Source organism: Lithobates pipiens, unplaced genomic scaffold, assembly GCF_037356315.1.
Source record: "Lithobates pipiens isolate NorthernLeopardFrog02 unplaced genomic scaffold, aLitPip1_a1.2 Scaffold_44, whole genome shotgun sequence".
NCBI classification, from domain to species: domain Eukaryota; kingdom Metazoa; phylum Chordata; class Amphibia; order Anura; family Ranidae; genus Lithobates; species Lithobates pipiens.
The window spans coordinates 2,375,660-2,389,025 of NW_027507870.1; the positions used below are offsets into that span (position 1 = coordinate 2,375,660).

The window sequence follows — 13,366 nt, forward strand, 5'->3', positions numbered from 1 at the left end:
GCGTGACTCAAAATGTGCCCCACCAAACGGTGAAGCAGAAGGGTTAAAATGGCCGCCGCACAGCTACTTGGCGATTCGCGCAGGGGAGCCAACCTGCCGCCGTCATATAACAGCTCACTTGTGGAATGTCACCAAACTACAGTACTCAAAAATCTTCATAGGGCGTCGTTTTAAACATTTTTACAGGTTACCAGTTCAGGGTTCGAGAGAAGATTTGGTGCTAGAATTATCGCTCTCACTCTGATGTTCACAGCGATATCTCACATGTATGGTGCAAACACAGTTTATATATGTGGGTGTGACCTATGGATGCGTTCACCACTGTGCGCGAGTGTGGGGGGACAGGGATGCTTTTAAAAAAAAAATAATAATAATTTGTTTTAATTAGTTATTTTTTTCAATGTTTTTTATTTTTACACTGTCCCTTTAAAATAATAAAAAATGTATCACTTTTATTCCTATCACAAGGAATGTAAACATCCCTTGTGATAGAAATAAGGGATGACAGGTCCTCTTTAAGGAGAGATCTGGGGGGTCAATAAGAAGTAATGACGCCGATCCGGGCCTCATAGGCAGGAGAGATGAGTGGAAGCCATTTTTCCTGCTAATTATGGCCGGCTGCCACAGCCACTGCATTGGTTCCCGGGCTTCACAATGAGCCAGGTAAGCCCAAGAACCACCAGAAAGTGGCAGGAGAGGGGGGGGGGGCACCCTAAAAATTATTCAGCGATAGAGATGGTGGGTGAATTGTTCAGGACAACCATCAGTTTGGCCTTGAACAGCACCCGTTTGGGTGTTTGCCGAACACTCAAATTTGAGGGGCGCTTGGCGTGTATTAACATCCACTGCGCACTGCATTCTAGAGCCCTGATTGGCTGAACGAATGTACCAGGTGCAAGGCTTTGCCCAATCAGGACACAGAGCACAGTGAATAGCTGATTGTTAAGGAGCAGGCTGAGGAAGCCAGCTGCCGTGGCCTTAACAATGCATTAGTCAACAGCTTTCCACAGGCTTCACTGCTGACAGCTGAATGAAAAAAAACAAAAAAACAACATTGCCAGCAATACAAAAATGTACCCCAATCCATATCAGGCCCTTTGGGGCCCCCTTGTCTTGAAGCACCCCCAGCAGCCCCCGCAGTACCCCCCATGTTGAGGGCATATGGCCTGGTATGGTTTGCTCATCTCCCCCCCCCCCTCTTTCCTGGTCTGCCAGGCTTCATGCTCAGATAAGGGTCTGGTATTGATTTCGGGGGGATCCTATGCCTTTTTTTTATTGCCTTTTTTTTTATTTTGGCGCGGGGTTCACATTAAAATCCATATCAGACCCAAAGGGCCTGGTATGGATTGGGAGGGACCCCACGCTATTTTTAATTTTTTTATTTTTTTTTACATTTTTGTATTGCCTACAATGTTTTTTTTTTTTTCATTCAGCTGGCAGCAGGGAAGTCAGTTTATGTCAGTTTTGCTGCAGCCGGTTCTATACATGGTACAGATGCGCCAATTTAAAGGCAGACTAAGGGGACCCCTAGGCACTTTATTTAAAGGAATTTTTCATTGTTATTGTTTCACTATACATCATTAAAAGCACTGCTCCTTTAAAAACTATATTTAAAAAAAAAATGAAAGTGCATGTCCCAAAGGGCAGTACCGGGAGTGCCATACCCCTTTTATGGCCAATTACTTGCAAATAAGCCTTAAAAATTGGGACTTTTTATTTATTTTTTGAGCTTGGGTCATTTAGACCAGTGTTCCTCCACTCCAGTCCTCAAGGCGCCCCAACAGGTCATGTTTTCAGGCTTTTCATTGTTTTGCACAGGTGATTTGATCAGTTTCACTGCCTTAGTATTTACCACAGCCTTTTCACCTGAGGGAAATCCTGAAAACATGACCTGTTGGGGCGCCTTGAGGACTGGAGTTGAGAAACACTGCCTTAGACTATAATAGGGTTCTGGGTTCGGGTCCGAACTTTTTCCACTTTTGGAAGTTCTGGTGTTAAACCGAACCCGGGGGTGTTCGGCCCATCACTATGCAATGTCTAATCTCTAGTCTCTAGCTGCAGCCATAACCCCCGGTATTAAACTTCAAAGTAATGACATAAATTCCCAGTTAGGTGGTCGACAAGTACTTATATTACCCCATTAGGCATTCAGGGGAGGAGCTCTGACATGGGGAAGCAAAGCCCTACCAAGATGGCCACCTCCACACAGTGACACTGTTATGAACAAGCCATGGTAAGTCAGTAATGGGGAAACGATCAGCTGCAGGGAGACCACATGCATTACAGGTGACTGGTCTCTTCTCTTCTGCTTGCCTTTGCTGGGCACAGCTTCTACTGTCCACCATATCTAAAAACTCTAAAATAATGCTAGGTTATGTGAAATAACCTACTTATCATATTTCCCAGTTTAGAAATCCCTTACTTCACAGAAAAAGAGGCATTTTGATACAATGTAGCTTTTAGCCTTTGAAGTCATGTGAGAAGTGATTTGATATTTGGAGGTGGGGGGGTCTTACGTTGGAGTCATGTCATAAGAAGTGTTGTCCACCCATTTCCAGGTTCTGTTATTTCCCGCAAGACCGATCCATGTGGCCTCCTCCGAAAGGTTACGAAGAAATTTCTTCAGAAAGAAAAAAAAAAAGACAGCATCTGTTACCATGGGAGATTTTCTTGCATTTGTTTATTTTTTTTTGTACAGATAGAATGTTCTTGGGGTAAAGCCCCCGCAGCCAGATGTGTACAAGCCCATGCTCTTTTTTTTACATTAAGATGTAATGACTTAATCAAGTCGGTTTGTGGTCACATTGGGTAGACTTTGTAAAGTCGGGACTTATTTATCCATGTCCAAGTCTACAGTTCTAGAATATATGATAACTCACACCGCCCCATACCTCACAGTGTGCGGTTATATGTATTACTGCCAAACCCTGGTTGCATGGAAAGGTTCATAGATGTAGCACCACCCCCGCAAGGTCTGCTAATAACTGGTTGTCGTACTCCTGCACAGCCAGACGACAAACGTTTCTCACTTACATCCAGACACAAGAAACAGTCCTTGACTTGGTTTTTCTTTATTAGGGGTGTGTCAGGTCACCTTGAGGCCAGGTGACAGATGCACACCGTTGGGATCAGGAGTGCACCACAAGGTTGTGGACCCTACGGCTGACTGCTGTGGATGGGGGTCAAGGTGATAAGGGAGGCAGGGCCGTCAGAACACCAAGACAGATCCCACTGGGGTTAGAGCGTAAGATTCCCTGGGGCGCAGAGTCTAAGAGCCAGCAGGTGTTCACCAGCGCCTCTAGTGGTGAGGATGGACTGGGCTGCAACTGGCTCCAGGTCACGGCCCCCAGGGTCCCCCAGCTCACACCCACAGTAGGCAACAGGAGGATAGGGATAGTGAGGGATAAAGCCAAGGTTGGGGCCACAAGCAGACAGGAATAGTCAGGGACACGCCAAAAGGTCAGGATCCCAGGCAAACAGGGATAGTCATGGACGCGCCAAAGTCGGTAACGGAACAACAGAAGCGCACACGGCAGGTAACAGGAAGCCAAACACACAAAGGTTGATCAGCAGGCTTGGCTTGCAGTGCACAGGTTAATATAGAGTTCTCTGATAGGAGCTAGGGTGGAGCCATGCCAGAGGATGGATTACAAAAGCAGTCAGGTGAGGGTCGGCTGGTCTCTAGAGATGAACACATGGAGACAGGTAAGCAGACAAACTCTATTGCATAACCATGACAGGGTGATAACTTGGATGGGGAATAGGAATTAAGGGATGCCCAGCTTGACTGAAACAATAAACTGGACAACTCCTTATCAGTAGTGGCCCATCTATTAGGGGCGCATGGCCCTGCCCCCCCCCATCCATGCATCTGGCCTCCTAATCTACACGCAGGGTGCCGGACACATGGATTCCAATGGGGGGATGTTTAGTATTTTTTGAAGCACGTGATTAGAGCCAGAGGCTCTAATAGGCTTCAAAAAAGGATGGGCTTAGGGGCGCAGAGCATTGCGCTCTGAACCCACCTAGTTGTGTGACAATAGAGAATTAATAATCACTATTCTCCCACTGATCTTCCTCCCGGCCAATCGGGAAGCGGGTCCTGAGACCCGTCACCTGATTGGCTGAAAGGACAGACGATCCTATTGGATGCCTAGGAGGAGGAGGGAGGAGTCCCCTAGAGTTGCCAACACACCCCTTTAAACCTGAACACATATGAAGTACACAGGTTCTGTGTCTGAATAAGGTGGTCATTAAATTCACTTGGTGCCTTATCTGCATTAAATTAGACCGAGAACCTGAGGGATGAGGTGTCCTCCTCCCCGGACACTGACATTTTTTGATGATTAAAAGTAAAAGTCCCTTAAGGACTAGGAGGAACTCTCAGTCCCTTTTAGAAAATAGCACAGTGTGATGTGAGCTGCATACAGAAGTATCTCCAACTGACTGCAGGAACTACCAGTCCTCCTGGCTGCTTGTCCACCAGCCCACCCAGCTTCTCCAAAGGTCTCCCAGGGTAAGGGATCGGAAGGGTTAAGCAAAACCTTGTCCTCTAGAAAGCTTGCTACATGTGGCCCCTCGTGAATCCCTGGGTGTGTTCTAACTCTGTCCTCTTTACTCCTCAGACAAGAATCCTTTGCAAACCATAATGTCATTAGGATCTTCCCAAGCCAGCCTGAGCCCCAGCCTGGAGGCTAGGGATGAGCACGCACCAGAACCTGCAAACTGAAAATTTGCGTGAACTTTATAACCCCATTGAAGTCTATGGGACTCGAATGTTCAAAATCAAAAGTGCTAATTTTAAAGGCTAATATGCAAGTTATTGTCCTAAAAAGGGTTTGGGGACCTGATTCCTGCCCCAGGGGACATGGATCAATGCAATAAAAAGTTTTAAAAACTGATGTTTTTTCGAGAGCAGTGATTTTAATGATGCTTCAAGTGAAAAAAAAAGTGAAATATTCCTGTAAATATCGTGCCTGGGGGGTTTCTATAGTATGCCTGTAAATTGGCACGTGTTTTCCGTGTTTAGAATAGTCCCTGCACAAAATGACATTTCTAAAAGGAAAAAAAGTCATTTAAAATGCTTGTGGTTTTAATGGGATCTGGTTCCAACAATATGGATGAAAATCATTGAGAAAAATGGCATGGGTAGCCCCCCCACCCATTACCAGACCCTTTGAGTCTTGTACGGATATTAAGGGGAACCCCGTACCCAAATTAAAAAAGGGAAAGGTATGGGGCCCCCAGGCCCTATATACTCAGAACAGCAGTATACAGGCAGTGCAAACAAGAGAGGGACTGTGTAGGTTTATTGTTAAGTAGAATCTGTTTGTAATTTTGAACTGGTATATTTTTAAAGTGTAGCTCCAGTCAAAAAATCAATTTTTAACTTTTTGGAAAACATAGGGAAGGGTTATCACCCCTGTAACATTTTTTTTTAGTCCGTCTTTTTTAATCTCAATTCCTGTTGTCTCCTTCTGTTTGCAAGTAGGAGATATTTGTAAGTTGGATGTTTGAAAGTAGGGACCTGCCCTATATGCTCTGCAGAAATGGCGGAACAAGGTGTTGGTTTTGCCACAACATTGTAAGCCCTCAAAGTGACTCTTGGTGGGCGCTGGAGTGCCCTGCTGTGAACGATTATATCAAGAATTGTAATTACATGCCATTGTTAAACAGTGGTAGAAAAATTGGGCCTTTGGTGGTGGTGGTGCCATAACACTGTAAGTCCTCACAGTTACTTTTGGTGGGCACTGGAACGGGCCCTGCTGTGAAATATTATATCAAGAATTGTAATTACATGCACTTGTTGAACAGGGGTAGAAAAATTGGGCCTTAGGCACTGGTGCCACAACACTGCAACCCCTCACACATACTCTAGTTGGAGTGCAGGAATGAGCCCTGCTGCAAAGTATTGCATCAAAAATTGTAATTACATGCTTTTCAGAGGCTGAAAAATTGGGCCTTAGCCACTGGTGGCGGTGCCCAGAACCAAAAATGTTCTTCCAAGCCATCAGCAGGATCATTATGGAGGAAGAGGATAGTTAGTCAGGATAACAGGATAGTCACTCAGCATCAGCATAGGCAGTCTTGAAGGGATCTGACATTTCAAAAAAAATTATTCGGTTACATTAGCTTCAGGTGCTTGGTAGCTGGTGATGATCCAAGACTGATTCATCTTTATGAAGGTCAGTCGATCAACTGGACAGGTGCACCCACTGATCGGTTACAAAGCCTCCAGCAGCCCTGAATGTGCGTTCCGAAAGAATGCTGGATGCAGGACAGGCCAGTAGCTCAATTGCATACTGTGCAAGCTCTAACCAGTGATCCATCCTCAAGAATCAGTAACCCAGAGGGTTTTCGGTGGGAAAGATGTCCAAGTCTGATCTTGCCCCTAGGTATTCCTGCACCATGTAAATCAGACGCCGGTGATGGTTGCTGGAACTGATCATACCTTGGGGCTGTGGACTAAAAAATTGTCTGAACACATAGGTCAAATGGCCACCTTCTCTACCACTCCTTCTGTGACTAACCGAAGCCTCAGAAATACGTTGTCCAGGACCAGGAACTTGCAACCTCCCAGTCTCTGGCAATGCGTTGCACAGACCTTTCTGCAAGGCCTCCTGAAGATATCCCACCCTGGCTCCCTCTGCGAACCTTACCCTTGTATCGGGGATCAAGGAGAGTTGCCAGCCTGTAATGATCTCTCTCCTTGATCCGCTGAATACGAGAATCCTTCCTCAGGCTTTGCAGGATCAGGGAGGCCATGCAGCGTAGGTTAGATGAGGCATTCGGTCCGGAGTCCTGTGGGTCAGTAAGGATGACATGATCCGCAGCCACACACAAGTCCACGGGTTTCTTGGGACTGTAAATGATCCCTAAAAGACTGCTGCTGAGTCCCAGGCTCCACCTCCATGCTGACACAATCCTCCTCCTCCTCGTCCTCTTCCTGTGTGATCGGCGGGCCAGCAGAAACACTGTCTGGATAAAAGGGGCCTTGAGAGGCAAGGAAGTCCTCCTCTTCCTGCCTCTTTCTGCTTCAAGTGCCCTGTCCATTATTCCACGCGGCGTGTGCTCCAACAGGTGGACAAGAGGGACAGTGTCACTGATGCATGCACTGTCACTGCTCACCATCCTCGTGGCCTCCTCAAATGGTGACAGGACAGTGCATGCATCCCTGATCATGGCCCACTGGCATGGGGAAAAAAACCGAGCTCCCCTGACCCTGTCCTGGTGCCATAGTCGCACAGGTACTCATTGATGGCCCTCTGCTGCCTGTGCAGCCACTGCAGCATGGCCAACGTTGAGATCCACCTGGTGGGCATGTCACAGATTAGGCGGTTCTTGGGCAGGTTCAATTCCTTTTGGAGGTCAGCCAGCTGAGCACTGGCATTATATGACCGGCGGAAATGCACACAGACTTTCCTGGCCTGCCTCAGGACATCCTGTAAGCCCGGGTACCTGTCCAAGAACTGCTGCTCCACCAAGTTAAGGACGTGAGCCACACAGGGCACATGGGTTAGTTGTCCCTGTCGGAGGACTGAGAGGAGGTTGTTGCCATTGTTGCGAACCACCATTCCTGGCTTAAGCTGGCGTGGCATCAACCACCTCTCAGCCTGCCCCTGCAGAGCTTACAGAATATCTGCCCCGGTGTGGCTTCTGTCCCCCAAACACACCAACGCAAGCACGGCATCGCAGCCCCTTGAACGCCAACGGTGCACCGCTGGTTCCAAGGACAAAGCACAGGAAGAGGCCATGGAGGAAGAAGAAGAGGAGGGGGTGGAGGAGAGAGGTGTGTCACAATCACCAGTAGTAGCATTTTGGAGGTGTGGTGGCGGAACAACCTTCAACACTACTGCACCTTGTCCTGCATCCTTCCTGGCTGCCAGAAGAGTCACCCAATGCGCTGGGAAAGATGGGTAATGTCCCTGTCCATGCCTGCTGGACCATAAGTCAGCGGTAATATGCACCTTACCGCTGCCGCCCTGTCCAGTGAGGCAAGGATATTGCCTTCCACATGAGGGTAGAGAGCCGGAATCGCCTTCCATGAGAAAAAGTGGCGTTTGGGAACCTGTCACTGATGAACTGCACACTGCACAAACTCACGGAAGGGGGCAGAGTCTACCAACTGAAAAGGCAGCAGATGAAGTGCTAGCAATTTAGCCACGCTAGCATTCAACCGCTGGGCATGTGGATGGCTGGGAGTGAACTTCTTTCGATGGTCCAGCAACTGGGGCAGGGAAATTTGCCTGGTACAATCGAACGTCGGTGTACCAATAGCAGATTGCCCGCAAGTACTTGGCTGTGACACTGCCCTGCGCTGAGGAAGTCCTGCCTACGGACGTAACGCATACGAGGGGTCAGGTGTCACACACGACGTTACCCGCAGCCATCACATCGGATTGATACACATTGTAATCTGGATGCCTAGCACTTGGCTTGGAGTGCGACATTTTGTAAGTGCAATTCAGTTTGTTTTATATTATTAAAGATGCAATAAAGAGAGCATTAGATCGTATGTTCTCTTTTTTACACATGACCTTTTGAAACTTCGGATCCCCATATTTCTATGATACGAGGACCTGTTGGCTTCACCGTTCCTTCACTGTATAGGGATTAGCAATAGACAGAGGGTTGCAAGATGTTTTGGTCCTACCGATCGTTTACTGCATAGTGACCTTTTAGGTCGAAGGTTGGAGGTGAGAGGCCATCCTTTTATGTGGTGAAGGGATCACTGAATATCAGACCTATTGATCTACATCTATCCACTTGCACCTTTTCTGATTGTCTCCCATAGATTATGGACATTTAGTATATTTTTTGCGCAGCACTGTTTACATGTTTTTGGCTGTGACACACCTAATTCTACACCTTCATTCCTCTCAGTGCAGGTTTCAGAGAGGAATGAATGAGAAAAAGGGGAATTTGGGACTTTAAATTAAGTTTAAGACGATATGTACAAAATGTTACATGCATGTCATGGACACTAGAGACACATATTCATATCAACTTGGAAACTCATGATGATATGTCAATTACATACAGAGCATGGACATCAAGGGTACAAAGTAATATCAACTTGAAATACATGGCAGTATGAAAATATGATGAACATTTCCCATAATTACATACACATACACACAACAGTCCTTGGAGTGGCACCGTGCTGTGGCCAATATGTGGCTAATTATGGCTTTCTTCTCTGATGGTGCTGTGATTGGCCAAACATGCGGGTCATAGTGCATGCTTGGCCAATCATCAGCCAGCAATGCACTGCGATGCCGCAGTGCATTATGGGCCGTGAGCGCCACTCGAATTTGGCGCGAACGGCCCATAGTGTTCGGATTTCGCTGAACGGGCGAACAGTCGGTGTTCGAGTCGAACATGGGTTCGACTTGAACACTCAGCTCATCCCTACTGGAGGCAGAGCGCCACCCAGGGGTCCCTCCTAGGCCACCGTCAGTCTTCTCAGCACTCCATTTTCTTCCCAACTCCCTGTTGGCTTCACCATATTTATAGGCTGACTCAGGCACACTAAGAATGGATTAGAGTAGTAGGCGTGGCAATGTTCTATAGGTAAACATGTCCTATTTGGCAAATTGAAGGAATGTGTATCAACTAGGGTTGCACCGATGCAGCACTATTGACACGTGGACTGTCAGTAGTTTTCTTTTTTTTTTTCACAATTTTCTTTTTTTACATTTTATTATATTTTTCTTATTTTTCTTTTTTTACAATGCTTTCTTTTTTTTGTGTGGGGGGGGGGGGGGGGGGGGGTGGCTCGTGTCATTGTGTTTTTATATTTTATCTGTCATTCTTTTTACAATTTAACCTTTTAAATATCTATTTATTACAATTCTTTATTTTTTTTTTATCATCCCTGCCGGGGGCTTCATGAGATATCAGGGGTCTGTTACATCTCCTACTGTCCTGGCTGGTGCCCTCCCCCCCCAAAAAAAACTAAACAAAAACAGTGCTCTATCCTGGGCTTTCTAATTTACATTGATCCTTGTAGACTACTCCTGCCCCCAGCTGCATCGGAACTCGTAGTTTTCTCTCTTTGCCGCTGCATTGGCACTGTTAATATTACAAACTACATCTCCCAGCATTCAATGTTCAGCTTTTGTAATTCAGAAGCACAATATGTCCACGAGATCCATCTTGTGGTAGAAAGAAGGAAGCTTTTTCTGGCGACTTTCACAATAACAATAAACTTAATATTCTGCATAACTCAGTAATAACATGCCTGGTTACATATACATGACCCTCCCCATTGTCCATAGTGGTGCTCAGCGTTCTTACCATCTCATCGTCTCCATTAATGACCACCAGGTCAGACATATTGTACTTGCAGTCTTTCCTGGCATCTTCCCAAGATTCCGCTTTCCAAGACTTATAGTAACAGCTGAGGCCATAATGAACCCAGTTAGTTTCACACAACGGAGTAGAAGGGCCTGAAAGAGAGACGGGAAGAGATAGTAAGGTGCGAGAAAGAGAGAGAGGATGGTGGGGACCATGTAGGACTTGCCCAGTTACAAGAGCCTACTATGCCGCGTACACACAATCGGACTATCTGGCGGACTTAGTCCGGTGGACCAGAGTCCTCCGGACAATTCGATTGTGTGTGGGCTCCAGCGGACTTTTTCTTCCCAAAAGTCAGGCGGACTTAGAAATAAGACTTGCTTAAAAATTTTCCGCCAGACTTGGCTTTTAGTGAACAATCCGTTCATCTGTGTGCTAGTCCGGCGGACTAAAACCGATGCTAGGGCAGCTATTGGCTACTGGCTATGAACTTCCTTATTTTACGTTATCACGTTCAAATCCTCTGGATTTTGGAGTGATCGTGTGTGGCCAAGTCCGTTCGCTTGAAAGTCCGGCCGACCTCAGGCTGCAAAGTCCGGCGGACAATCCACCGGACTAAGTCCGCCGGATAGTCCGATCGTGTGTACACGGGTGTTTTTTTTTGTTTTTTTGTTATAGATAGAAAAGGAAATGGCTATTTTGTTTTCTTCCTAACTGTCCATGTCCAAGTGGGAATGTTTCCTTCATTTCCTGTAACAGAGTCTTAACAGGAGTTGAGAGGAAATCTCTTCAAAGGGACAGTTAGGTGAACATGTCTCCAGGGCTGGACTGGGACAGAAATTTGGCCCTGGACTTCATCCAGACTGGCCCACTTACATTTTGAGTGTCCCATCAGCACCCCCTTACATCAGAGTGTCCCATCAGCACCCCCTTAGATCAGAGTGTCCCATCAGCAGCCCCCTTACATCAGAGTGGCCCATCATCACCCCCTTACATCAGAGTGTCCCATCATCAGCCCCCTTACATCAGAGTGTCCCATCAGCAGCCCCCTTACATCAGAGTGTCCCATCAGCACCCCCTTACATCAGGGTGTCCCATCAGCACCCCCTTACATCAGAGTGTCCCATCAGCAGCCCCCTTACATCAGAGTGGCCCATCATCACCCCCTTACATCAGAGTGTCCCATCATCAGCCCCCTTACATCAGAGTGTCCCATCATCAGCCCCCTTACATCAGAGTGTCCCATCATCAGCCCCCTTACATCAGAGTGTCCCATCAGCACCCCCTTACATCAGAGTGTCCCATCATCAGCCCCCTTACATCAGAGTGTCCCATCATCACCCCCTTACATCAAAGTGTCCAATCATCACCCCCTTACATCAGAGTGTCCCATCATCAGCCCCCTTACATCAGAGTGTCCCATCACCCCCTTACATCAGAGTGTCCCATCATCACCCCCTTACATCAGAGTGTCCCATCAGCACCCCCTTACATCAGAGTGTCCCATCAGCAGCCCCCTTACATCAAAGTGTCCCATCAGCAGCCCCCTTACATCAGAGTGGCCCGCTGAGCCATCGGCCCACCGGGAAACTCCCTGTAGTCCCAATGGCCAGTACATGCCTGCATGTCTCTAGGTATGGCAAGAAAAGAGGGGGAGAGATTGGAATGTGTGTGGACAAGGATTTGGTCTGTCCGACCCAATTTAACTACCAATGAAGAAAACCTGGTGCCTGAAGACTCGTTTAAGAAACCCCTTAGGGGTCTATTATAGATAGACCAAAAAATTGAATATAAAAAGGTGTTCGAATATATCAAGCTGTGCTGCTTTACCACCACTTTAATTATTTTATACTAATATTGTACTATTTGCACATTTTCTTGTAGAAAATCTGTACCCAACTTGACCTCTGAAGAAGGACTTTTAGTCCGTAACATGTAAGGTGTTTTACATCTGTATTGACAAAAAGAGATCGATTGCTAGGCCCTCAGATGGCAATCAAAAAACCCCACAATAAACAAAGTGCCACGTCCTATTAATGATTTTGAAAAGTAGAAGAAGAAATGGACTTTAGAGGCACATAAAAAATTATAACAAATTTTAATAGTTCATGACACATATATACAAATACACATTAATCAAAAAACACTTGAGTACAAAAAACAATGAAAAAGGAGAATGAGAAAAACAGAATGGACCCATTCATCAACCCCAAAACATGAATGCTGTAAATATACTTCCTGTGGGGTGTTGATGATCAAGTCATAGAAGCCTCCACTAGGGAAGCCATCCATCGGGAGGGGTTCTCAGTGGTGGGGCAGCGGTGGCACTTTAACGGCGGGCAAGTCTGAAACATTGCTATAAACACCAATTGTGGTGAGTTTACAACACACGTATGCATAAGTGCACACTGATATTGCATGTATGATAACTATATATATATATATATATATATATATATAGATATATATATATATCCATGGTCTATACATTTTTCTAAAAATTCTCTTTTTAAACTAAACAGAAGCTGCTGAAGCAGCAATAATTGTGGAAATTGCAAAACATGTTGAGCATCAAGTGTTTTTTAAATCTCTAGGACCAATGAACACCCTACCAATACATGCCATATCCTAGTGGAGGCTTCTATGACTTGGTCATCAATACCCCACAGGAAGTATATTTACGGCATTCATGTTTTGGGGTTGATCAGTGGGTCCATCCTGTTTTTCTTATTCTCCTTTTTCATTTTTTTTCTTTTTCATTTTTTTGTACTCAAGTGTTTTGATTAATGTGTATTTGTATATATGAGTTGTGAACTATTAAAATTTGTTATAATTTTTCATGTGCCTCTAAAGTCCATTTCTTCTTCTACTTTACAAAATTACATCTGTATTGATCATCACTAGTCCATCTCATACCAGGACAGTGGTCAGCTCATACAATTGTACTAATTGGGTATCAGATACTGTTTTTATGTATTGATTTCTATATGTCCACTATTGTTATATGAATATACATGTTTACCTTTTTACTGTATATTCAATGTTTTGGTCTGACTATAATAGATCC

At 45.8% G+C, this 13,366-nt stretch overlaps 1 protein-coding gene across 1 annotated transcript in view; it reads right to left on the minus strand.

Annotated features, from left to right (window-relative positions):
- Positions 1-13,366, minus strand: part of LOC143956883 (C-type lectin domain family 10 member A-like) — an 86,440-nt gene that overhangs the window by 4,158 nt on the left and 68,916 nt on the right. Inside the window, exons 11-12 of the mRNA XM_077467044.1 lie at positions 10,300-10,451; positions 2,517-2,620 (exon numbers count right to left, since the gene is read on the minus strand). Coding sequence (XP_077323170.1) covers positions 2,517-2,620; positions 10,300-10,451 — 256 coding nt within the window. The remainder of the gene's footprint in view (positions 1-2,516; positions 2,621-10,299; positions 10,452-13,366) is intronic.